At 35.9% G+C, this 27,094-nt stretch overlaps 2 protein-coding genes across 7 annotated transcripts in view; one reads left to right on the top strand and one right to left on the bottom strand.

The window, feature by feature from the left end:
- Gukh (NHS actin remodeling regulator GUK-holder) overlaps positions 1-12,977 on the bottom strand; it is a 138,129-nt gene extending 125,152 nt beyond the window's left edge. For 4 of the 5 annotated variants that reach the window (XR_013079716.1, XM_076765660.1, XM_076765674.1 and 1 more), the window contains exon 1: positions 12,197-12,977. Coding sequence is in view for 3 of the 5 variants with exons in the window: in XM_076765660.1 (XP_076621775.1) it covers positions 12,197-12,488 (292 nt within the window). In the remaining 2 variants the exon portion in view is untranslated. The remainder of the gene's footprint in view (positions 1-12,196) is intronic. The other variant, XM_076765693.1, reaches the window with a different exon arrangement.
- A 10,147-nt stretch (positions 12,978-23,124) lies between these two features.
- Positions 23,125-26,470, top strand: Stck (LIM zinc finger domain containing stck). Of its 2 annotated transcripts, none has more exons than XM_076767936.1 (7): positions 23,125-23,444; positions 24,096-24,209; positions 24,364-24,476; positions 24,593-24,785; positions 24,902-25,043; positions 25,120-25,378; positions 25,666-26,470. In XM_076767936.1, exons 1-7 carry the CDS (start codon positions 23,437-23,439, stop codon positions 25,863-25,865), a joined length of 1,029 nt encoding a protein of 342 aa, XP_076624051.1. In that variant the 5' UTR covers positions 23,125-23,436; the 3' UTR covers positions 25,866-26,470. The 2 variants fall into 2 exon arrangements, with proteins under 2 accessions (XP_076624051.1, XP_076624143.1); XM_076768028.1 differs by having other exon boundaries at positions 23,125-23,518.
- Positions 26,471-27,094: the final 624 nt, after the last annotated feature.

The following is a 27,094-nucleotide window of genomic DNA, read 5'->3' as shown; positions in this document are numbered from 1 at the left end:
TTCGGGGGTATATCTATTCACCAAAAATGATTGTAATTGACCCCCGAAACCGAAAATAATTTTTCCAAAACCATTTGAAATTTTTTTTTCCGTCGAAAAATTTCACACCTTCTCGAATTTTTTTCTCGAAAGTGGGTAGGATTTCGGGGGTATATCTATTCACCAAAAATGATTGTAATTGACCCCCGCAACCGAAAATAATTTTTTCAGAATTAATTAAAGATTTTTTTTTTCGTCGAAAACTTTAGGCACCTACCCCCTGTCGATTTTTCTTAAAAATTCCTTTTTCATTTTTAGTAATTTTGTTTGACACCCTACAGAAAAGTTGTCTAATACCTTTTTGTAGGTACCCATGAGCTCTACTTCAGAAAAAAGTTTCATTGAAATATATTCACTATTGTAAGAGTTACGGCTGTTTGAAAATTGGACCATTTTTATAGGGTTTTTCTTATTTTGCGAGGTCAGGGACCAACTTTTCGAATATTTTTGCGATTCGTACATATTCTCCATCAAAATACGCGTAGTTTGCTTTTTTAAACATTAAAATTGTCCAATCCGTTCAGAAGTTATGACGTTTTAAAGATTCGCATGAAAATTCGGGCAGACATTTCTGGCCAGAAATTATATTTTCGGTAAGGAATTTTTTTCTCGAAACTGAGTAGGATTTCGGGGGTATATCTATTCACCAAAAATGCTTGCAATTGACCCCTGCAACTAAAAATAATTTTTCCAAGACGATTCGAAAGTCTTTTTTTTTATCCAAAACTTTCAGCACTTACTCGAATTTTTTTCTCAAAAGTGGGTAGGATTTCGGAAGTATGTGTATTCACCAAAAATGATTGTAATTGACCCCCGCAACCGAAAATAATTTTTCCAGTACGATTTACTATTTTTGAATTTAATTGTTACTAACTTTTTAACGAAGCCTCCATCAACAAGTTGGTATTCTTAATTTTCGTCTTATTTTGACCTCTAGAATCCTCTATTAAAATTTTTCCCAGGGGTGGCCGAACACACTGTATATGAACATCACCTTGTTCTTTAAATGGAAGATCTATTTCTTTCCAAATTTCGATAAAGCATTAGATTCTGCATAAAAGAATAGTGTCAATTCGGATCTAAAATAAGCAGTTATAATCTCATCAAGATCGAAATTATATCTATTATTGTTTACAATTATTTTGCACAGTATTTGTGCATTTTAAACTTTTAGTTACATTTTATGTTTTATACAAATTGCATTCACTTATCAGCTTTCGATGCTCGATGAAGAATTCAACGTTTATTCGAAACACCGATTCTTTCTCCATTTATTTTTAAACTTGTTTATAGCTTTTATGCATGAAGCCAGCTGCCTACGCTCTAAGGAAGAAATTCCTGATAAGTTGCATGTGAAATGCAACGTTGACTACGCAAACGGTAAACGGTAGCGTTCCCTTCTCTCCCAGTTTCGCGCGCTAATCGCGATAATTCGCTTAGTACCTTGACGCTAACGCTGTGCTCGCCGACTTGTCTTTGCTGATGAATCGAAACAGCACACAAAGATGCACCCTTTTAACGAAACAAAGGCATCGTTCAGAACACGGATGGACAAAATTGTATTCGAATAATATACAGGGTGTCCAGCCACCCCTGGGAAAAATTTTAATAAGAGATTCTAGAGGCCAAAATAAGATCAAAATCAAGAATACCAATTTGTTGATTAACGCTTCGTTAAAAAGATATTAACAAAATTAGTGTTAAAAATTATTAATAAAATTTGTCCAACTACAAGAATTTTTTTCTCGAAAATGCGTAGGATTTCGGGAGTATGTCTATTCACCAAAAATGATTGTAATTGACCCTCTTAACCGAAAATAATTTTTTCAGGACAATTTGAAATTTTTTAATTTCGCCGAAAAATTTTTCGGTCGTTATGGAATTTAAACATTAATAACTTTTTAACGGAGCCTCAATCAACAAATTGGTATTCTTGATTTTCGTCTTATTTTGGCCTCTGGAATCTCCCATTCAAATTTTTCCCAGAAGTGGCTGAACACCCTGTATGTATAGCCAACAACACCAATGTGTAACAATTTTTTCGTGATGTTTATTTCATTGCTACATAATGCAAGAACTATATTCGCTCGTGTGATCCCGCCCGAAAGAGGCCTCATTCTCAATTCCGACTCTCAAGAGTAAAACTTTCAAGTGGACATCGGGCATTAGTCATCGCGTTTCATTCGATTGTTCTCTGGACTCGTATTGTTCGTATGGTTCAAGGGTTTCGGCTCGACTCATCGACCGGCTGACTTTTCGAATACCCGAATCGAGCAACCAACCTCTTAGGCATAGACGATTGTGTTACGAGGAGGGTGGACGGAACGTTTCATTATACTCAAGTGCCCGTTAGAGAAAATATCGTCGTTGTTCGAACGTACGGCTCTCGTCGATAAAATTTTACGAGTCCCTACTTCGTTTGCACGAACGGACGACAGGCACCTCGACGATTCGAGCGGGTTTAATTGATAGAAAACCTGGACAACTCGTTCATTTTTTAAGATAGAGAGGAGTATTCTAGTTATTGACTTCATGGGAGACATGGCCTTTTTGGTTTTGACGAGCGAAGGGCACGAATTTTCCAACTTCGAATTTAATGCATGGATAATCGAGAATACAAATTATCCTGTAGCACAGAGAAGGAGACAACCTGACTTTTTACGTGAAATTTATTTGTTGTTCCTGGAATTTTTAGGTTTTACTGATATAAAAATTCTAGATTAATTTTGAATACTCTGCATACTTTTTACCCTATTTTCCACCGGAATATTTATTTGATAATTCTCTGTGTAGAATGATAGTGTAATAGATTACATGTAGCTATTCAACAATTTCTAAGATAAAAATAAATGAAGTTACATTCCTTGATACGCAAGATTATATCGAAATTTTTCTTTTTTTTCCCCCGGAAAAAAAAATTCTGTGCACAATAATTCCGTTTTTATATTTACTCTCCAATAATTTCTCCTTGTTATAACTTGTCTACCACGAAATCACTAAATAGCATGAAATCTTAAGTACCAACGAGAGTAGCAAAATTTAGTAGGTTCTCTGTCAACAGACTTTCGCCTTTTTTCACTGAGTTACGAAATGCAAGGTACTCGGTACATTTGAAAACGTGCCAAAAGCTTCGATCATATATATTCAGCTACGTGACAGTAATGAGAACGTTAAATTTTGTACACTCTAAACTTGACATTCATGTTCGTTATTTCAGTAGTTCTCGCGTGTAGTGATACAATCGGTTCAAATAAGAGACGCGTGAAATAAACAGTTTATCGAAAATATAAACAGCGTCCATGTTTCGAAGAATAGTTCATATCGATGCTGATTGGTCTTGGAACGACAGAAAGGAAGGAATTTTGGCTATCATAAGCTTTAAGGTAGATCGATAGATCCAACTGTTTTCGAAAGAGCAAACGTTTATAATAAAAATATAAATTAAATAACGCGATTACATTTTTCGATCAAAACTTCTTTTAATCGAAAATTAAACTTCCTCTTTATCGTGTTACCTCAAGTTGCCCATGTCTTAGGAAATGATTTGCAGTACGAGCATACTAATCACTTCTACCGTCCAATGTCTGTAATTAAAATACTCCCTCTGCAAGATTTCTAGGCACAAAGTGATCAACGAGTTCACCATTTGCGATATTCAGACGCGATTGAAGCAACGATTTCCTCTTTGTCGTGACTAGACAGACGACTTTGGCAAAATCGCGAGTTCAAAAAGCACGGATTTGTCTTAAGACCGAGAAGTGCTCTCGACTCGGCGACAGACCTGAATAAGCCATAATTATCATTCGTCGGGTCGAAAGCACCGCTCAGACACGTTAAACGTCGCGGATGGGTGTTATGGGGACAGCGAAACTAATCTGCGCACTAGTAGTATTTACGCGACAGCTATTACTTATTGTTTGCAACCGACTTTCTCGTCATTTCGTGTTGCATCTCATTGCCCCGTTCCACGCGGCGCATAATCTTATGTAGGCTGCCATTCGATGAAATATTTGTCTCGCGGTGCACTCGGTAAATCTGAGAAGGAAGCCGCACGAAGCGTTACACGCCAATTTTAGCGAAACTTCTTAGGGGGATTAAAATTAGATAGAAAAATATTTGAAACGTGTTTCGCTATTCGAGTCAACGATAAAAATTGTTATAATACCATGTGCTCTAAATAAATTGCTACAAACTGTTTTCTAAGAAACCAACGAAGATATCAACTGCGTCTCTTTTATTAAATTAAATGTTCCGGAGGAGTTAATTTTTTCACGTGCAACCAATTTTTTTACAAGTAAATTTTATAGATGAAAACAATTTTTTTTTATACGACTTCTTGCATTGTTCAAGACTTTCATCCCATTTTTTTAGTATACTTTCTCATCATCAATGACTTTAAAGTGTTCCTTCTTTTTTTAATCAGTAAATTTTTTTAATCGTTACCAAAGATTTTCGATGGCATTCAAAAATGATTCTAGATGATTGGATAATACATACAGTACATTTGGAATCGTGATCATACTGAAAGATAACGTTCCTCATACTTGGTTTCAATTTTTTTTATTTCTCGCCAAGCAAATGTTTAAAATGTTTACATAGTTCCATTTATTCCATGGATTTTATTCTCCAAATTTGACTGTAGAGCGAATAAGTAATTTTTCATTTTCTCTTTTCCAGATCCATTTTCTTTCATCTGGCCTAAGCCTATTTATTTTAGTTTCATCATTATATGTTATATTTATCGTTGTAATTTCTTTGGTACAAATAAATACACTTTGTCGGTAGTTCTAGTGTTAAACACTCAGTTTGTAGAATTTTCCATCCGACAAACTCCTTCAAGAGCACCGATGCCGTCACAGAAGGGCACCTTGTTACGCATAACGCATTCATCTACGCAGAACATGATCATATTATCGTCACAGAACCGCCTGAAACTGTATAACGCAAACATAACGGATACGTAATTACGAGATATCCTTGTTGCAATGTCACATACACGCTAGTCGGTACCACTCAAGGGCTACCAGCGTTCCCTACGTTTACCCTTTGGGCATGATCGAGCGCTTTGCAACGGTTCAATGCACGTTTACACGTAAAGTGCATTGCGTGAAATGCTGAATGAAGTCTGTCAAACAACTTCCACATTCACGATATACCGCACTAGTTTCTCAGGAACTTTCTATTTCCGTTTCATCCAAGCGTGGCGTTTAATTTCTTCTTACGTCAACCTCGCCAAGCCCCTGATCCACACGTGCATTTCCCAAGCAATCACCACGAAGGTATTCGATTCTTTGATCGCGAAAAGATCGAAATTAAGGGATACATTTATTACTTTATCGAAGTAGTGGCGTAATTTAAGTTCAATACTTTTGTTAGTTTACTCAAAATCCAGTGTATAAGAAGGAATAAAATCCAGAAGAAGATATAATGTATGTCGATATTTTATATCTATATGTCTGTACTGTATTTCTAAATTTTGTATTATTTTAATATTTTCTATTCTCTTTTAGCCGTAAAATAATTATAATAAATGCCTTCACATTTTATACACGCTAAATTTAATATCTTTCGCATAAATAACAAATGGACCGAACGATTAATTTTATTTTTTTGGTAAATTCTATCAAAGTTGATAGTTTATTTCATTGCATGAATATTTTCAACCGTGTCGATAAAGTAGAGCAGGTAATCGATCGCCACCTGCTGGATCACTTACTGATTATAGATCAGTCTGTAACGTAATGTAACACGCTTCATACAGCTAATTGTTTTCTCGTTACTTGTTATAAATAAAATATAATTAAAATAATACTACGAAATACGTAAGTCCACGAAAAAAAGCAATCGCAGTGATCGTGTTTAATTCGTGCGGAGATATTTTCCGTCGAGCGAGGCGAGCAAAATCGTATCCCGATATGCTTATCTAAGCGGGTGGGACGCGCCTTACGTAGAGCTTCGATCGTCCGTGTAGATCCGTGGATGGTTTACGCAGTGGACGAAGGGATCTTTGCGGTGCATAGCTTTCCTCTTCGCGTTTACAAGCGGCGAAATGGTCGTTTTAATTAAATACCGTGTCGCGGCGCGGTTTGACCGAAGATTATCCGTATCATTCTCGGTTGAATTTTGATGCAACGTAAGGTGTAAAGCGGCGTGCCTTAAACACACGATAATTGCACCGAGATGCGAACAGTTAATTAAATCTCGATAAACCGCGACGTCGTAATTTCGATCTAGCGAGATACACGAGACCCGCGTAGGGACTTTGCTGCCGTTCAATAAATATTTACCACACGTTCCTTGATGTTTGTGTTGCGTCCACGTTCGGTTGCTGACGACGTTATTTGTGGTCGGAAATATTCGTATTCTTCGCCGGCGGTCCACGTTAATTCGAGTTTAAGTATTCCTGCGAATGCGCAATTTTCCCGTGCTATGCACGCGTACGAACACGCGGGAATGCTTGTGCGTATAAAGCGTCTGCTAAAGAATTGCTCTTGAAAGTCGCTGTGAAAAGTAAGGGCCGTCGCACACGAACATTTTCATTTATCTTTTACGGATTTCGGCTCTCGAATCGATGAAATAACAATAAAATGTAAAATCGAAGACCTTGCAGCAAGAGGAATACTACTCCATTTTTTAACATTTTTAAACAAACGTTAATAAAGCATCGAATAAACCAAAAAAATGAAAGAGGAAAAAATTGTATGGTTTTTTATGATCGATAGGACATTGTATAACAATTTTACATGTTTACATTATTTTTGCGAGAAACGAAGGTGTCAAGACGAGTTCATTCGTGAGGTTTGTTTACGATATACCTCCCATGGACATAAACGATTTAAGAATTAAGATACAACAAGCATGTGTGTGTGTATGTGATCATAAGAAACTATAAAACTTTTTTTCTCTCTCATTTTGTTGTGTGAACACCCTGTATAAACTCTCGAACAGATTCTAAAACGTGTGAAATAGCTACCAACAGGTGGCTCTCCATACTTCCGACTGCGCTCGACTCACACCTCAGCTGGACACAAACTCACCGTAGTTCTAAGAACTCGTAAGTATCTTTTCAATCTACTCAAAGGCGGATTTAAACGTTTGCCACTCTCTAACGAAAGGAAACAATAAGAGCAGGAGAACCATACAAATTTGAATGCTAAAAATCAGAATAAAATGCTTCGTTCGATTGCAAAACGTACGGAGTTTTGTTTACTTTCTGCACCGGTGCAAACTCTTAAGGGGACCACGCAGTCAGATTGAGACTTTTTAGAAGGCTTTATTAAAAAAAACGATTAGGTATAAATAATTTGCCTTTTACACGATAGTCTGGTAGCTTAAATTGTATACGAATACAAATTTTTTTATTGCAGAACGTTGTCAAACAACCATGTAGCGAGCACTTGATACAAATTATTTTTATTTTACAGTGATTGAATGTATCAAACGACAAAATACTCGGAATAACCCCTGCTTTGCATTGAATCTATTTAAACATTAACAACAATCAAAATTATGAAAATAGCCCATTTAATTTCTGAATAGCTAGCTTAGTTTTCTAAAACTTAGCTTTGTTTAACATTACGACGCAATAATGAAAGGGTCCAATGAATTTACGTAAATATTAATTTTTCCACTCTTCGTTATCTTAAAGGAGGCACATGTGAAACCGCTTTGATCGAAACTGCTTTGAAAATGTATTTTTTCGGCCCATTCTTCTAGGGTCTCGAAAACCATCACCATTTTCGTGTCACTCGTAATGTTATCAACAGATTTAGAAATGAATTACAATCCCTTCCATAGTCAAATCACATGTATTATATCCACAGCTACAGCTGTCTACCCATCAATACTAATTCAGTGAATAGTTTCTCAACTGACCGTCATCCATGAGAAGAGGACGTCATGAAACTTTGGCATTTAATTTCTGAATAGCATTACTTTCGATTTTAAAAAAATCGATTTTTTGACTGCCTGGTCCCCTTAAGTAGATTGTCAGTTTCGTTCCAGGAACTGTATACCTGACAATGTCAGCTGTCTTCGCGAACAATCATTCGAAAAGGCACGGTCTGGAGAGACCTGTGGGACCTGAGTCGAGCGATTCCGCGGGGTTAGGGCCCCCGATCGCAGAGAAGAAGCCTCAGCTGTTTGCCGATGGAAGCCGTAGGATGCTTTTTACGCTGTCTACCTCGACCCGCGGCCCGTTCCGTCGTGCAACAGCGAGCAGAAACGCCGCCGGCTATTACTGGATACAGTCGTGCATGGTAATACGCGGCTGATATGCTCGAACGGTAACATGGTAATACTTCGCGGTCGAGGGTGTTCGGACTTCCACCATGACCGAGCGAGAAATAAAGGTCAGACTAGGGGAGGCAACGTACAGGAGGGGAAAAACGCAGTTCCGCCGACGCGGAAGCGGGAAAAGAAGCAAGGGGGTACGCGTGGATCGTATTTCGAGGTCGGGACACGCTCGAAATGTGGCGGAACGGAACTGCGTGGTTCTTGGGATCCATAAGTCGCCGAAAGATCTATCGGAGACCGGGGTTGGGAAAATTTTATTACCAAATAACGAATAAAAATTTTAGATTCGTTCGTAAATCAACTTCTACCAGAAAGTTCGAGCGGTTTTGGTAGTTTAGAAATAATGGTTCTTTGGAAACAGTGGCTTCGATGTTTCAAAGTAATCACTGTTCGATAACCTTTAGACTGACGAGGATAAAATTCGTAAACGTACAAAAGTACATTTAACTTCCATTTAAAATTCGATAGTATCGAACGAAACGCCATTGATCTATCGATGCAACGAAGAAATTCCTCCGGGGAAGCGAATTTCTGACAATTAATTAACGCACCACCTGACTTTTCTGATAATTAAACATTCCACCAACCATCGGAGTAAAGAGTGTCGTTAATGTCGCCCGACGGAAGCTCGTTCGTCTTATCCCGAATCGCGCGGGACGAGAACAAGGGACTCTTTGTAAGATTGCGCCGTGAGCAGCCGACTAATCCTTCGTCCTCAGGTGAAACTCGCTTTCGGCATCGAGAGATCCGTTTCCCACGGTACACGCCAGGTAACCCGGAGCGTTTTCCCCGTAATGTGGGTCTCCACGATACATCCCCTTCCCTTCTCCATCACTCTCACTCCCCCTCTCTCTTTCTCTGTCTCCGTTTGCCTCTAACTTCTCTTCGCCTCCGCTCGCTCGACTCTTTTACCGAAGTTGGCCCGCCTGGCCCGTGAAATCAGCAACGTCTTTTACGATTTCTCCGGTCAGGTAGAAGGAAAGGATTACCGAGGAAGCTCCAGCGATCGACGTAACACCGCTGATGCATTCGCTCGCTGGTCCCGGCGAATGGAATGCTAATGCGAAGGCGAAGGCGAAGGGGAGCCTACGATTTGCTCGCGCTGAACGGTGGACAGATATCCTTGGCTGTTTAGCGACTAGGTGCCGAGAACTAGGCTTTGCACTTTCGGTGCACACCGGTGGTGCCCCAGGGCAACGCTAAGCTACCATTTAACCGAGATAATAAAGACGCGCTGCACCAACGCTTGAACTTTCCACGGGGTTGACGCAACGGCTGGCTACACGGTTTAGTTTCGATTAAGTTATTCCACTCTGGCTCGGTACATGTACGCGCGGCGATACTTGGAGCAGACTCGAATTAAATATTTTAATCCTGCACCGAACAACGATGCACGTACGAATCGACGTGGTTTTACACTGGTCAAGGACGCAGCCAGGGGTAAACGGGACTCTCGCCTCCTCATATACTATAGTCGATTATTATATTATATATTACATTAAGGAGGCAGTTTCATGTGTACGTTGCAAAATTTAAACATCTTTGTTAATTTTCTTTTAACTAAATGTTACATCTAACGCTATAATTTATTTTCGCAATTTACTTAACTATCCTTTGGAAATAGAAAATAAATTTTTCAATAATTTTTATTCACTTTTCATGTTTTTATTACGCCCACAGTAAACATGTGTTTAAACACTGGCGTAGGTGATTGCAGCTTTCAAAGTTGACTGAATCAAAAAAATCAAAAAGATTTTTATTCGATAGGTTTCCCGTTATCTTGTTATTAACTTCTATAAAAGATTAAACTACAAGACAACGATAAACATTGAGGATGAGGTATAAATTAAAAGAGAAATTGTATCTGACAGTTCTTATAAACGTATTTCTTATTGGCCGCATTGCTTTTCATAATAATTGACATTGATAAAAAGATGAAAACACACTTTGAAAATATAAATATATGGATTCGAGATCTTAGTAACATAAAATTTTGGAGTGTTGGATGAAACAAATTAAAAATTGCTCATTCTAGTTTTAATAATAATTTATATTATTGGATCGGATATTATTCGCAGATATTTGCAACAGTTTGGTCCAACGAACAAATAATTTTACTGTGAATTATTTCGTTACTAGACTCTCGATCAAATGACAGAGTATACACTCTCAAATAGATTCTATTTTTATTTTAACTGCGCGTAACAAATTTTTCTATTTACGAGCTCGGGTTAGACACCTAAGGTTAGGTTGGTAATAGTACTTCAGCTGTGCACTTCGCTCCCTTTGCTCACTTTACCCTCGCGAGATCCCTTTCGGAGTAAACGACCGTTAACCTTGTACTTATATTATTCCAAACTTTGTGCAATGAAAACTAAACATTTATTAAATCGTGTTAATATTAACATTAGGAAACACTAAGATTGCGAATTAATTTTATTTTTCCACTAACGCACAGGTTTATTTCATCTTGTTTCTCAAGTTATATATTCTTTTAATTCTTTGAATCTTTCTATATCGTTTACAACAAATTATATACTAAATTTCAATTTTTGATTAACTTTATGCTGTTCTTGTTTGTTGCAAGAATCTAATAAAAACTAGATTGCCAAAAATATTCTCTTATTTAAAAAATTGTTTTGTATAACATTTGTACGCTACTACATAAAATAAGATTTACATCAATTTGAACCATTTGTTGCACTATTATGAATATTTATATTCATTAAAAATTGTTTCCGATCAAAACGAGTCTGCTATTAACAACGAACTTTTTTATTTAATGAATATTTATTATATACGGACCCAGAGATAGAGAAAAATCCGAATAAAAATTTCGAATATCAAATAAAAGGTAGTATACAATTTCCTATGTGTAAAATTTAAAAGGTGTCATACGCGTTACGATTTCACTCAAATGGAAACCGTTAATTGGCTTTTATAATAATTCGTCGTACAACTCGTACGAGAAATTGTAACGTGCACCATTTTAAATAAAATTTAAATTGGAGTTACACGTTGAATTACACATCGTATTTCACGTTGAACGAATTGAACAACGTGTTTTCCATTTATTATACGACTAAAATTTTATCTTCCGCACAGACCTTCGAAAGAAATAACGTTCATTGCGAACAATGTTTACCCTAAAAATTTTACCACGTTCACTATAACACGAGGTATACATATTTTATTCAACTTTCGTTCCGTCCTAAGACAACATCCGTGTCCGTGAACCGTGACACCGTCAGAAAAATTCTGTGGACCGATTTTTCCAATATCACCAGACACGAACGACAAACACGAAGTGTAAAAGTTTACAGACCTAGATATTTGGCCAGACGTCAGAATGCAGTACATGGCATAATTGAAGAATCTACAGTATTCGATTCGTACTGACAAAAATGAGAAACGTAACTGCAGCGAACGAAAATGTTTACCAAACGTCCGATTCCAAAGTAAAACCAAATCTGTTATTTGACGACAATAATCCCTTACTCTCGAAACGGTCCCACGCGAATTGCACCCCGAACTTAACATCAAAGAGTTCCTATTCTCGTAGCGTACCAAAAACAACACTCGTCGCTGGTTCGAATCAAGCCTCCCATATCACTTAGGATGAATGAGCCTCTCGCGGCTGAATGAATCTCAAACTAACAGTAATTGTTCGATGTGTTTCCAGGGATCGATTTCGCGAGCGGTTCTTCGTATTCCGAGTATCTGTTATGCAAATACCGTGGTTGGTGATACCCGTGCACAGGCGTGTTGTCTGTCTTTGACAACGGTTCGCTTGTCCGGCGTTGCATCGATAAGAAGCGACCGGAAATGCGCCAGCGAAGGTGAACACACGTATGGTACTTACGGACTGGCACTTTCTTGGGGTCGATGGTGGCGAGACGTTCCTCGACTTTGTCGATTCTCGAGCGCAGACGGCTGCTTCGATCAGCGACCGCGGTCAGATCGGCCGTTAGGTCCGCGAATATGTCCTCGGCAGTGGTGAGCAGGGACGCGAGTTGCTTGAGGGACGTGGTAAACGCGCCGTTCGCCACCGCCTCCAATTCGGCGCCCACCGGCCAACCCTGTGGCGCTGATCCCGCTGGCACGTGTCCGCGGCGCAAGTAGCGCGGTTCCACTTTTCGGAGCACAAACGGCATGATTTCACGGTATGGGGACCAACACCTTCACACATAACACTCAACCGAAGGATGTACGCGCGAACTTCGAACGGTTTTGGGGCACGGGACACACCGGTCTATCGTCACCATATCGCGCCAACCGATGAAAGATCGTTCGCGCTGACGATTACGACGAACGGCGAATTACTCTCGATCGCGCACGAATATTCCACCAGGAAATCTGGCGACTCCATTTTTACGGAAACCATCGAGAAATTTTCTACCGGAGGCACTGCACTTCCAACACACGGCAACGGTGTTCTTCACTTTGTGGTCGATGTCTCGATCGCATCGAGTCACATTCTCGGGACGACCGGCGCAAATTTCACTTAACTTGAAACGCGACGCCTCTTAAACCGTTCGGTACGAGTTCTCGCGTGGTGTTCTGTTTGGGGATTTCATACTGTCACCTATGTTATGAAAGAAAAATGCCCGCGTGAACGTACGGCAAACGTCCGCACGACGCGACGACGGTACGCGAAGTGCCGGCCGGCTTGCTGCCCTGTCGCCAAACCGTTGTTCGGTTATACTCCCATTCAATTCCAGCACGCTGAAGGCGCCCTTCGCGGCACTTCGAGCCAGCCATCTTCTGCGGATTTGGTATACCTGCTCTGAACTTCTGTGACCGTTAAGCGACGGTAACGTCGAGATTCTTCCGTACCGATAGCTGTCAAAGAAATTAGGCCGCAGACCATAAACGAGTTATAGAATAGACGTTGTATCACAAACGATATACGAGTAGACCTTTCAACCAATGTGTTTTTTCGGCCCATTTTTCTGAGACTCTAGAGCCCCCTTATCATTTTGGCGTCGCTCACAACATTACCAACAGGCTAGAGAAAACAACCATAGCGCTTCTTATGGTAGGAAATGAAACTACAAGAATTTTTTTGTTTCCCAACGGAGTGAAAGAAGACACAGGTTGCGGAGTCTCACAGCTGACTCCTGGACCCTACCCAGAATATCAAACGCGAAAAAATATTCACAACTTAAAGACAAGTGCGATCAAATTCATATTACTTGCAACTTGCAACGCGATTAATAATATTCGTATTTTGTAACACTTCTGCAATTTGAGATTAATGTTTATACGTAACTCTATACTGGAAAAGCAAACGCGAAAATTTTCATTATTCGCAACCCTGAAGTTAACTATAAAATTAATTATAACATTAATGCAAACTGCGATTTACCCCAAAATACTGATTGTTGTAATACAAGTACCATCTGAAAAACTACAACTACTACACTACTACAACTACTACAACTACAGACAAATACAGTGACAAAGTAGTAACAGAGAATGACTTTCCATCCTCATCCGAAGATGAAGACGAAGAGCCATTTGTTGTAGCCCGCTCTTGAAACAATTTGTCAGGGCCTCTTCGACTCCGCAGAGTCTTTTCTCTCTTCGGCGGTCCAGCCAAAACCTGAAACTTAATACTAAGCTCAAGGTTCCGTGCAATACTCAGTCCTCAAACAATGCTACGAATTATTATCGGAACAGGTGTGGACAACCTCGAGCGGGACGAGCGTTTCGGAGAACCTATCGCGGGCGACCACGACCGCGAAGTGTGACTGTAAAGTCACGCGATTCCAAAAATCGAAACTAAAACCAAAACAAACTGTACAATCAGCTTGCATCGGCTAATGTTTCGACTCTCCAAGTCGAACTACAGGAATAGGTCTGCCACAGAAATAAAATCTGTAACAGCTCTATCCTGACCCTACCTACTTACAACTAACACACATACCAGAAAGTTAAGTTACCTACCTACCTAACGCTATATTTAAAAAATTCCAAAACTCATTCTCGCAAGCAAACACTCCACGGTTCTCACGCATAATGTCCGGGCGCAAGAGCCTAAACTAGAGAGGATTCCCCGGGGTTCCTCCGACACCCGAACATTGTAACAACATTCATACTCTAAGGTACGTACCAATTTCCTGAAATCAACTGACAAAGCCAAGTGGCCATTGCGTATTTATATTATATGTATTACGTTGTTTCCATCTAGTAGAGTTTTTGATAAAATATGTTATTGTATAAATGATCGCAATCGACTTTTATTCTGTTATTTAAGATCAAGAATCTAATTGCCGTATATATTTGATTTAATATTTCAAACTATGATCTTTGTGTATGAAAAAAATTTGTAAATGGTGAAATAGAATTTTTATTGTAAATTATTATGAACTTTTAAAACGACGCAATTACACAGCCTAACCACAAACACACACACACACATGTGTAAATTCCGTCGCGCACGATACACTAGCGCAATGTCAGTCGCACATATATATTATTAGACATTTTTATAAACTAAATCATCGTGCCCATTACCTTCGCTCACCCAAGTAGCACCTGGGCACTTGAGTGAGATTAGGCAATGACCACGGAAAAATGACCTGAAAATCCTGAACTAGAAAAATGATTACAGTGAATACTAACGAATAACGAAATAGTAAATATTATTAGTAATGAAAATTATTCTAATTAAAATTGAATTATTTAAAAGAAAATACTTTAGTCAAGACTTTACGATAAAATAATTTATTTTGAAAATTGAAGATAAATTATAAAAGCAAACTAATTAAAATATTCAACCCTCGGGCAATTCTGTCATCAAAGCATATTTTTTAAAGATGAGTGTAGTATAATATATAATGCATGATTCAAGAATTTATCCGTCGCGAAATATTTTCTTGTGCATAAATTGAAACATATTTTTCAATACGTATGTTGACACAAAGTTATTACTATGGAGCATTTATTTGTTTAATTAGAAATCGCAGAGCACAAGAAAACTCTAGCCTACGCTAAAAAAAATATAACAGTACATGTTACTACTCACGGGTATGATTCATACCCGTGGTCACTGCATTTGTCAAAAATTGCACGTATACAACTGGTCACCCGCGTCGATTCGGACCTTTTTGTCCTACGACGTGATTGGGGACCAGAGGAATAAAAATTGGCATGCAACTCACCAATTGTAGAATGCAAGCACCCGCACGACGATGTTGACTAATAGGAGTCATCAGCGAAGTCATTCAAGATGTTCCTGGATCCATAAGTAGATACGTTGATGGGATGTTAGGATCCTGTAAAAAGAAACAGCAAATAACACCCTATCTCTTAAATTGTAGAGATTTTAATTTTAATAAAAAAATGACTGCTAATATTGAAAATGTAATGTAGCAACATTTCAAAGAAACAATTTTTTTCTAAACGTGCTCGGAATAAAGTACGAAGATACTTACATTTTTTGCTCGTAGGCACCGCCAAATACTCCTGCTCAGTGACGCACTGACTCTACTATCGCGATTCATGAAGCAAAGAGAGCCCCGGTGCTCTGACTAAAATTCACGAGAGCTCAATATACACTGACTCGAACTTCGCGTGTCTCTAAAATCGAAACGATAATTTACTAGAAGCCACTGTGCTTCGAAAAACAAGAAACTTTAAACGATGCAAACACTGAATTTACTAACCGCATTGCGCGCGGTCATCAAAATTTCTAAAAGAAAAAATGAAAATTTGGGATTAGAAATAAAAAATAATTTAATAAACACACGGATCTGTCTATCTATCGATTCAGTATTAAATTTCATTGATAAAAACACAAAAATTGGTAAACATATGTAGGTATATACTCACTTGTTATAATGAAGTTGCGTTTACCATTGCTGAATTTCGTCTCTTCTCGATTTACGATTTCCAAGCATCAATGGCGTCCATCCATTTCATGCCGGTAGCGTCCCTTCCAGCCGAATTGCAGCAAAGTCTGTAACACAAATAGAACAAAAATTACGATCCGATACGTTAAAATAAATGCATCCACACCTTAATTAAAGATCGACTGAACTCGAAATATGATCTATGAATTGATAATTTCGTTTGCAGACATCATAATTGACGTCGATTAGACATGTACGAAAATGCACGAAACTGACTCGACTTTTTTCGCGATTCCGGCAGAATATCTAATAGATACGTATTAATATTACATGAAAGCATCAACAAAGATTAACAGAGAGTACTACGAACGATTTTGGGCATTTAGATGACAATAATTAAAAATTACGTACCTAATTAAACGCGAAACTGTCAACGCACTTATCACCCCACTTTCCAGACGAAGACTGACGAACAGGATCGGACACGTCTACCGCGCGAGGAGTGGGGAGTGGGGTGAGGGAGTCACGTACCCCATCTCGATTCTTGATGTATACTTCGAAGGAAAGATTAAGCTTTATATTTCGAATAACTGAAAATAAATGAAGTAGATACAAAAAATAAATAAAATAGAGACAAAAAGATACCAAACAAACAATTAATTACTTAATTGACGTTATATTCTTGTGACGCCAGAATGCAAGCCGCTCATTGGCTCTACTTGAACATTGAATATCGACCTGTTATTGGATGCACAAGTTACTAGATCGATTCAAATATATTAATTCTAATCATAGAAACATATAATGTATTAATATTAATTTTCAACCTAAATTTCAATCAGTTTCTTATATGAATGTTCCTTTTGTGTATAGTATATTTTTTAAAGTTATTTGTCTCAATTTTCACTAGATCTACATAAAAGCCTGTCGTGATTCTGTGACGATACCAGTGGGTAATCTGTTGTGCAGGCAGATGTCAGCAGCAATAATTTTTTCGTAACACACGGATTAACGACACAGACAATGCATCGTGTGGACGTGTAAAAAACACAGTTTCCCGTGCCACGCGACCAAGAAATCATGAGCGAGCCCAGTTCCAAGGTGAAGTCGAGAGGCCGGCGAGCAACGATATAAACACGGACAGATCGAGTTTCCTGGCTTACGAATGCTAGCAATGGTAGGAAAAAAATTACTTTTTAGAAATATTTTACAATACACAAGAAATAGGTACAGACGAGTAATAGATTAGAACAGTCATTTAGTTAAACATTGTGAATATTAATGTTTTTTCGTATTCCATACATCAATTACAAAATTTACATGAAAAGTATTGATTAATTTTTCGATAAAAGATTAATATATTTACATTTTATTAAGTAGATATTGCGATTGACTTAATTACCTATGAATAGTATAATAAATCGATATGTCATTTTTAAGAGACACTATCGAATTTATCGAATGTATCGATGTTCAAGCAGAGCCAATGAGAAGCCTGCATTATGACGTCATAAGAATATAACGATAATACATCATTAAGTAATTAATTATTTCTCTGATATCTTTTTATATTAATTTCACAGCCACAAATCCTAAATATGTATATCCTCAATGTTATTCGAAATATAAAGCTTAATCTTTCCTTCGAAGTATACATCAAGAATCGAGATGGGGTACGTGACTCCCTCACCCCACTCCCCACTCCTCGCGCGGTAGACGTGTCCGATCCTGTTCGTCAGTCTTCGTCTGGAAAGTGGGGTGATAAGTGCGTTGACAGTTTCGCGTTTAATTAGGTACGTAATTTTTAATTATTGTCATCTAAATGCCCAAAATCGTTCGTAGTACTCTCTGTTAATCTTTGTTGATGCTTTCATGTAATATTAATACGTATCTATTAGATATTCTGCCGGAATCGCGAAAAAAGTCGAGTCAGTTTCGTGCATTTTCGTACATGTCTAATCGACGTCAATTATGATGTCTGCAAACGAAATTATCAATTCATAGATCATATTTCGAGTTCAGTCGATCTTTAATTAAGGTGTGGATGCATTTATTTTAACGTATCGGATCGTAATTTTTGTTCTATTTGTGTTACAGACTTTGCTGCAATTCGGCTGGAAGGGACGCTACCGGCATGAAATGGATGGACGCCATTGATGCTTGGAAATCGTAAATCGAGAAGAGACGAAATTCAGCAATGGTAAACGCAACTTCATTATAACAAGTGAGTATATACCTACATATGTTTACCAATTTTTGTGTTTTTATCAATGAAATTTAATACTGAATCGATAGATAGACAGATCCGTGTGTTTATTAAATTATTTTTTATTTCTAATCCCAAATTTTCATTTTTTCTTTTAGAAATTTTGATGACCGCGCGCAATGCGGTTAGTAAATTCAGTGTTTGCATCGTTTAAAGTTTCTTGTTTTTCGAAGCACAGTGGCTTCTAGTAAATTATCGTTTCGATTTTAGAGACACGCGAAGTTCGAGTCAGTGTATATTGAGCTCTCGTGAATTTTAGTCAGAGCACCGGGGCTCTCTTTGCTTCATGAATCGCGATAATAGAGTCAGTGCGTCACTGAGCAGGAGTATTTGGCGATGCCTACGAGCAAAAAATGTAAGTATCTTCGTACTTTATTCCGAGCACGTTTAGAAAAAAATTGTTTCTTTGAAATGTTGCTACATTACATTTTCAATATTAGCAGTCATTTTTTTATTAAAATTAAAATCTCTACAATTTAAGAGATAGGGTGTTATTTGCTGTTTCTTTTTACAGAATCCTAACATCCCATCAACGTATCTACTTACGGATCCAGGAACATCTTGAATGACTTCGCTGATGACTCCTACTAGTCAACATCGTCGTGCGGGTGCTTGCATTCTACAATTGGTGAGTTGCATGCCAATTTTTATTCCTCTGGTCCCCAATCACGTCGTAGGACAAAAAGGTCCGAATCGACGCGGGTGACCAGTTGTATACGTGCAAATTTTTGACGAATGCAGTGACCACGGGTATGAATCATACCCGTGAGTAGTAACATGTACTGTTATATTTTTTTTAGCGTAGGCTAGGGTTTTCTTGTGCTCCGCGATTTCTAATTAGACAAATAAATGCTCCATAGTAATAACTTTGTATCAACATACGTATTGAAAAATATGTTTCAATTTATGCACAAGAAAATATTTCGCGACGGATAAATTCTTGAATCATGCATTATATATTATACTACACTCATCTTTAAAAAATATGCTTTGATGACAGAATTGCCCGAGGGTTGAATTTTTAATTAGTTTGCTTTTATAATTTATCTTCAATTTTCAAAATAAATTATTTTATCGTAAAGTCTTGACTAAAGTATTTTCTTTTAAATAATTTAATTTTAATTAGAATAATTTTCATTACTAATAATATTTACTATTTCGTTATTCGTTAGTATTCACAGTAATCATTTTTCTAGTTCAGGATTTTCAGATCATTTTTCCGTGTTCATTGCCTAATCTCACTCAAGTGCCCAGGTGCTACTTGGGTGAGCGAAGGCAATGGGCACGATGACTTAGATTTATAACAATAATCTATATATGGGCGGCTGACAATGCTAGTGTATCGTGCACGACGTACTTTTCACATGTGTGTGTGGTTAGGCTGTGGAAGTGCGTCGTTTTAAAACTTCATTATTTTGTAGTTTAGAATTTTTTAATACTAGATTCTCATCAATTATAATAATAATATAAAATTTCTACTTACCATTTATTTGCCAATAGTTGATATTGCATACACAACTGTAATATTATAGAATGCTTAATAGATTAACTTCTCAATTTTAAACATATTATATTTTATTAATGACAATATTAAAATGTTCTGTTTAAATGCTTATATATACATATAATAAAACCACGCAATGGTCGTTAGTTTTTGTCAGCCGATTTCAGGAAATTGGTACGTACCTTAGAGTATGAATGTTGTTACAATGTTCGGGTGTCGGAGGAACCCCGGGGAATCCTCTCTAGTTTAGGCTCTTGCGCCCGGACATTATGCGTGAGAACCGTGGAGTGTTTGCTTGCGAGAATGAGTTTTGGAATTTTTTAAATATAGCGTTAGGTAGGTAGGTAACTTAACTTTCTGGTATGTGTGTTAGTTGTAAGTAGGTAGGGTCAGGATGGAGCTGTTACAGATTTTATTTCTGTGGCAGACCTATTCCTGTAGTTCGATTTGGAGAGTCGAAACATTAGCCGATGCAAGCTGATTGTACAGTTTGTTTTGGTTTTAGTTTCGATTTTTGGAATCGCGTGACTTTACAGTCACACTTCGCGGTCGTGGTCACCCGCGGTAGATTCTCCGAAACGCTCGTCCCGCTCGAGGTTGTCCACACCTGTTCCTATAATAATTCGTAGCATTGTTTGAGGACTGGGTATTGCACGGAACCTTGAGCTTAGTATTAAGTTTCAGGTTTTGGCTGGACCGCCGAAGAGAGAAAAGACTCTGCGGAGTCGAAGAGGCCCTGACAAATTGTTTCAAGAGCGGGCTACAACAAATGGCTCTTCATCGTCATCTTCGGATGAGGATGGAAAATCATTCTCTGTTACTACTTTGTCACTGTATTTGTCTGTAGTTGTAGTAGTTGTAGTAGTGTAGTAGTTGTAGTAGTTGTAGTTTTTCAGATGGTACTTATATTACTACAATCAGTATTTTGGGATAAATCGCAGTTTGCATTAATGTTATAATTAATTTTATAGTTAACTTTAGGGTTGCGAATAATGAAAATTTTCGCGTTTGCTTTTCCAGTATAGAGTTACGTATAAACATTAATCTCAAATTGCAGAAGTGTTACAAAATACGAATATTAATCGCGTTGCAAGTTGCAAGTAATATGAATTTGATCGCACTTGTCTTTAGTGTTGTGAATATTTTTTCGCGTTTGATATTCTGGGTAGGGTCCAGGAGTCAGCTGTGAGTCTCTGCAACCTATCTTCTTTCATTCCGTTGGGAAACAAAAAATTCTTGTAATTTCATTTCCTACCATAAGAGGCGCTATGGTTGCTTTCTGTAGCCTATTGGTAATGTTGAGAGCGACGCCAAAATGATAGGGGGGCTCTAGGGCCCCAGAGAAATGGGCCGAACAAATACATTAGTTGAAAGGTCTAGTGGCATACCTCGTCTGTGTTTTCTCCTTATGGTCTTTCGTGGCTCAATCTGACTACCATACCGACCTGAAAATTGGTGGTGATTTTAGCGGCCTCTTCTCATGGATGGTGGTCAGTTCAGAGACTATTCACTGAATTAGCATTTATAGGCAGCAGCTGTAGTCATGCGTAAATACATGTATGTTGATTATAGAGGGTCTGGAGGGATTGAAAAAGCCAATCTAGTATTATCAGGCGACAAGTCGGTGCCCAAAAGAAACTACCTCTCCAAATATTTTGCTCACTTTGTCATTTATCTTTTGAGGATACACATATATTCTTTTAGTACAAAATAGTAAAAAATATAGGAGTTCGATGATGATATGTATAGACTATTTCGAAAAACAGATTCATATAGCTGACATCATAGCGACTATTCTGCTCATCTCAAACGAAGGAATCAAAATGTGTTCTACTTAATGGGCATACAATTACAGGTTGAACTAAAAAAATTTAATATCTCAATTTCCACGTTTTTTTCGTCTTTGAGATTGAAAAAGAATAGAATAACACATTACATCTTAATATCCCTAGTTCCGGCTATAAAGGCATGTTTCTATAAATTTCAAATCCATTAATCAATTTGAATTTGTGACATTATGTCAGTCAATTTTGCAAATATGGTTTCACGAAAAACGCACTTAAAATTTCTGGTGTCATTAACCGCTGCGTACTCTTCCCTCTAAATGGCTATAACTTTGTTATTTTTACGAATTTTATTGAGTCAACGTTTATTATAATTACTAAATAAAGAGGACAAATGAACATACCAACTTCGGAGCAATGTTTAATTTAAGAATCATTACTGTACGTACAAAATTGTGTTAATTATACAACGCAAATGGTTAGTTCTAGTGGTAAATAGATCAGAAAGTAAAAGTGTTTGATCAGTCGAAACTCGAAAACGTATGCTGGTTAACGTAGTCAGATTTCAGCTGTTTCAAGAGCAAGAAGAAAAGACTCACATAACTGTACATCACAGAAACTGTACATAAATGGAAGGGCAGTTTCTTTTGTACACCGATCTTTGTTTTGTTAACATTTAAGCAGTTTTCATTGAGCACTGATCTGCCGTCTAGTAACACTGTTCATAAGTAACTAGATCAATTGAAAAACTTTAATTTTCTAACCGTACCAACGTATAATGCATAAAGACATATACCTAACTTCAAAGAAATATCATATGCTGATATTTTTCCGTACTTTTTAACATCTCTTTTTAGCAAACTATTTAACAGAACGAAAAAAAGTGGCACTTAACTAGAAGTTTTGTTTCAGCAAGATGCTACTAAAATCAGTAACCTAATCAAAAGTTTTTATATTACATATGTACGCTCCTGGACAAAAAAATAACACACTTGTACTATCATTAGGTTCTCAGAGATTGATTCAGAATTTTCAAAGGTCGATAATTAATATGCATATAAACCAGTTCATATGTTTACACTCAGCAGCAATAACATTATCGAGTGTAACAAATTCTATAATCGCCTACTTTGAAAAAATATTTTTAACTTATTAAGAAATTTACGAAGTAACAAATTGTTATTTGCAAATTCATATTATACTATTAGTGAAATTAATCAAAGTGTAATAATATTAAAATGTTTATGTAAATGTAAAAATATTGCATATTGAATATTTAGTACTTTTCTTTGTTCGAGGTTAACGCTTCGCAAAAGGCAATTCTGAATTTCTATCATCTGATTGGACGGTGTAGTTAAATAAAGCATATATTGTGGAAAAGGCGGTGCATTATTTGGTGACGTAATTTTTATTTTTAGTTTACAGCGAATCATCTTGAGTTTGTCGCAAAACCGTATTTTGTGTCCAATGTGTGCATTTTACATACAAAATATAATTTGAAAAAATAAAGTGGAAATACCATGTTAATGATGAATAACAGTATTAATTTATAAAGAGAAAAGTTCTCTTTTTTAAATAATCTTTAATGAATGAAGATAAATATTTAAATATTTATTCTATATATTCTTTTGAAAGAATAACAAAACACGGACAAAGCTCGTGAGATTTAATTAATTCTACCTTATTAAAAGAATGCCAGGGTAAGCACAATTATTTCTTTTGTGAAACATACTGTTATAGGATATCTCTTCTGTCGTCGAAAATTAATTTACAGGTATATAATTTTAAATCCGTTAATATATAGATATTTAAACTTTAGTTTGAATGCATCATTGGCATAAATATGATATAATAAATGATCCTGATAAATTTATTTATTGCAAAAAAAATAAACAATTTGAAATTATTGAGGATCACAATATATCAGAATTTAAATAATTATTTAGTTTCAGAAATATAATAATATAGCATGAACTATTTATTATCTAAATATTAAAAGATTAATTAATAAATGTACTTTATTAACTTGTGTTAATCCCAGATTAAAATTTATTTATAGTTACCACTTTTGTAATTCATTTACTTTTTCTTCTTATAATTGTGCTTCAGTAAAATTATACATACTACTTGTTTACAAAATTCAAATGCAAATACTACTTACATGGAACTGTGACAGATTTAGAAATAATTAAAATTCAAATACATATTAATTTAATAAATGTTAAAATGATAAGACAAAAATTTATTGTATTATTTAATATTATTTATCAACTGTTACCAAACATTTGGTATGTATTATAGATTGTTTTTATGATTAGATGTTATTATTAACAATTTAAACTTTACCAAAGTGTTACAGAAATGTCTTTGGATCATATGTTTTGTTCTCGATGTAAGGAAGGTTTTGTAGCTCATGAAAAAATTGTTAATTCACATGGAGAGTTATGGCATCCTCAATGTTTCGTGTGAGAATATTTAATTATTAGTACTTGATATATTTACTTTTATACAAAATATTTTATGAATTAAATTCAGTTTAATTATGAAACATTAAGCTTGACTACAAACAATTAAAATTACCTCAACATAAATAATTGTCTTGACCTCTTATTTTATTAGATGTGCACAATGTTTTCGTCCATTTCCAGATGGAATATTTTATGAATTTGAGGGGTATAAATATTGTGAGCATGATTTTCATGTATTGTTTGCTCCTTGCTGTGAAAAATGTGGTAAATCACTTTCTATTTAACTAAATTTGGTATTATATTTTAAAATTATAATAAACATTGTGATATTGTTTATATTTGATTCTATGGATATGAAATTTAAACTTTCTCATATATAGGAGAATTTGTTATTGGTCGTGTAATAAAAGCAATGAATGCCAATTGGCATCCAAGTTGTTTCCGTTGCGAAGAATGTAATGGAGAATTGGCTGATGCAGGATTTATTAAATGTCAGGGTAGAGCTTTATGTCATACCTGCAATGCACGTGTGAAAGCTGGAGCACTTGGAAAATATATTTGTCACCAGTGCCAGTATGTGTTTTTATTTTTTTTCTACAGTAAAATTTATAATTCATTTATGTAACAAAATTATAATTTTTTCTAAAAAAGTTTGATCTATAACTTTATATGTTGTGTACGTTTTGTAGTGGAGTAATCGATGACAAACCCCTACGTTTTCGTGGAGAACTTTATCATCCATATCATTTTAATTGTTCTGCTTGTGGTGTAGAACTCAATTCTGATGCTAGAGAAGTGAATTCTAGGCCAGGATATGCTGCCAATGAAATGGTATTGATCTAGTAGTGTATTCTGAAGATTCAAAATTTTACTTTTATATATTATGTTTGGTATTTAATGTTTTTAGAATGAGTTATATTGTTTGAGATGTCATGATAAAATGGGAATTCCTATTTGTGGAGCATGTCGACGTCCTATAGAAGAACGTGTAGTAACTGCTTTGGGTAAACACTGGCATGTTGAGCACTTTGTTTGTGCAAAATGTGAAAAACCATTTTTAGGTCATCGGCATTATGAAAAAAAAGGTTTAGCTTATTGCGAGATTCATTACCATCAACTCTTTGGAAATCTTTGTTTTGTATGCAACCAAGTAATTTCTGGCGATGGTACGTTTATTATGCGTTATTATTATTTAAATTTGGTAAATTAGTTTATTTTATTACATTCAAGAAATTAATTTTTTTATAATAACTTCAAAAATTAATATATAGTTAAGTAAAATTTTCAAGTTCTTAGATGTTATATTGTCGTGTCCTTTATGCAAAGATAATTAATTTTACTATAAATCTTTTAAATTGAAAACATTGTACGATGTAATCCTTTTTTATGTATTTTTTGTCAAATTGAAAGGAAATATTAGTTGTTTGTGTACTATGTATTTTATATTTTTCAGTTTTTACAGCTCTAAACAAAGCATGGTGTGTTCATCACTTTGCATGTGCATTTTGTGATCAAAAAATGAATCAAAAGACCAAGTTCTTTGAATTTGATTTGAAACCGGCCTGTAAAAAATGTTATGACAAATTTCCACAAGAATTGAAGAAACGTATGCGTCGTATGTATGATTTAAACCCTAAAAGAGTACCAGCTTAAAGGTTAGACTACACCTATATACACGAATGTTATTAGGTTATTAGTTTGTCATTAATATGTCATCATACTCTTGTATGAATTGCTAATATTGTTTTATATATTCATATTTATATTTTCGACTTTAAACTTGATAATTAACTCTCGAACAACTAGTTCTAGCTAGAGGCGGATTTATCTATCCCACAATGAAGGGAAAGGGTAACTGGAGGAGGACCATACAAACTTAAAATGTTAGATCCGAAAGTATTTTTTATAATTTTTTAATATTTACTATTTATTATTTAACAAATTTTTCCCCAAAACTGCCGTCCTAGACTATAGCCTACTCAGTATATACCTAAATCCACCTCTGGTTCTAGCGACGATACGGGCGATCTCGCCAGGATCCATTTAGACTTAAATGTTTACTTTCGAACATATTCATTTAAAAATAAGTTCGTTGGGTATTAATTTTGTTTCAATTCTTTAATATTTTTAATATCACTAATGCTTAAGAAAACAGGAAACATTACTTCAAAAATAATATACGAATATAGTTTGTAATATCCAATATGTGGCGTGAATACAAATAAAAAGAAATAGATTTATAAAGTATAAATAAACAATATTTATTGTAGTTTTTTACAAAATATACATAGAATATTGGTTCTTGCATAGTTAATGTGCATTGCATACATGTTTTTTATAATAATAATGGAATCCTCAAAATACATAAATCGCCAAATATCTATAAATTTGTCATAAAACATAATTGACATAATGAAGTGGACACGAAAAAGCTACACTTTTACTCTATACATAGTACTTTTTTATCATCAATCAGCAGATGAAAGTATTACTCTATGATTTCAATGGTTTTAGATTTTTCAGTCAGTGTAGCATTTATGAAATATCTTTTGTTTGGTTTGCAGAACGAATATGTCTTTATGCATACCTAGAAATGATTTAGTATTTTTATTACTTTCATTTTTAGTATATTCTTCTATGGTACTATATCTTCTTTATAATCCTATATCTCAATTATAGAATTATTACATGTAGTATTTTTTGTACAACAAAAATTTATTTACTAGATAACTGAATTTCTTTTCAGACGTTATAAAATTTATGTGATCTGAACATAACTTGTATAAATTGAATAATATTAAGTTTATATTATTGCTGGCCAATGTTTTACAATGTTTTACTGCCTTTTTAGATTCTGCCTCTGTCAGCAGAAATAGGAACAT

The sequence above is a fragment of the Colletes latitarsis genome, chromosome 1, assembly GCF_051014445.1.
Source record: "Colletes latitarsis isolate SP2378_abdomen chromosome 1, iyColLati1, whole genome shotgun sequence".
NCBI classification, from domain to species: Eukaryota; Metazoa; Arthropoda; class Insecta; order Hymenoptera; family Colletidae; genus Colletes; species Colletes latitarsis.
This window is presented reverse-complemented; position numbering and strand designations above follow the sequence as displayed.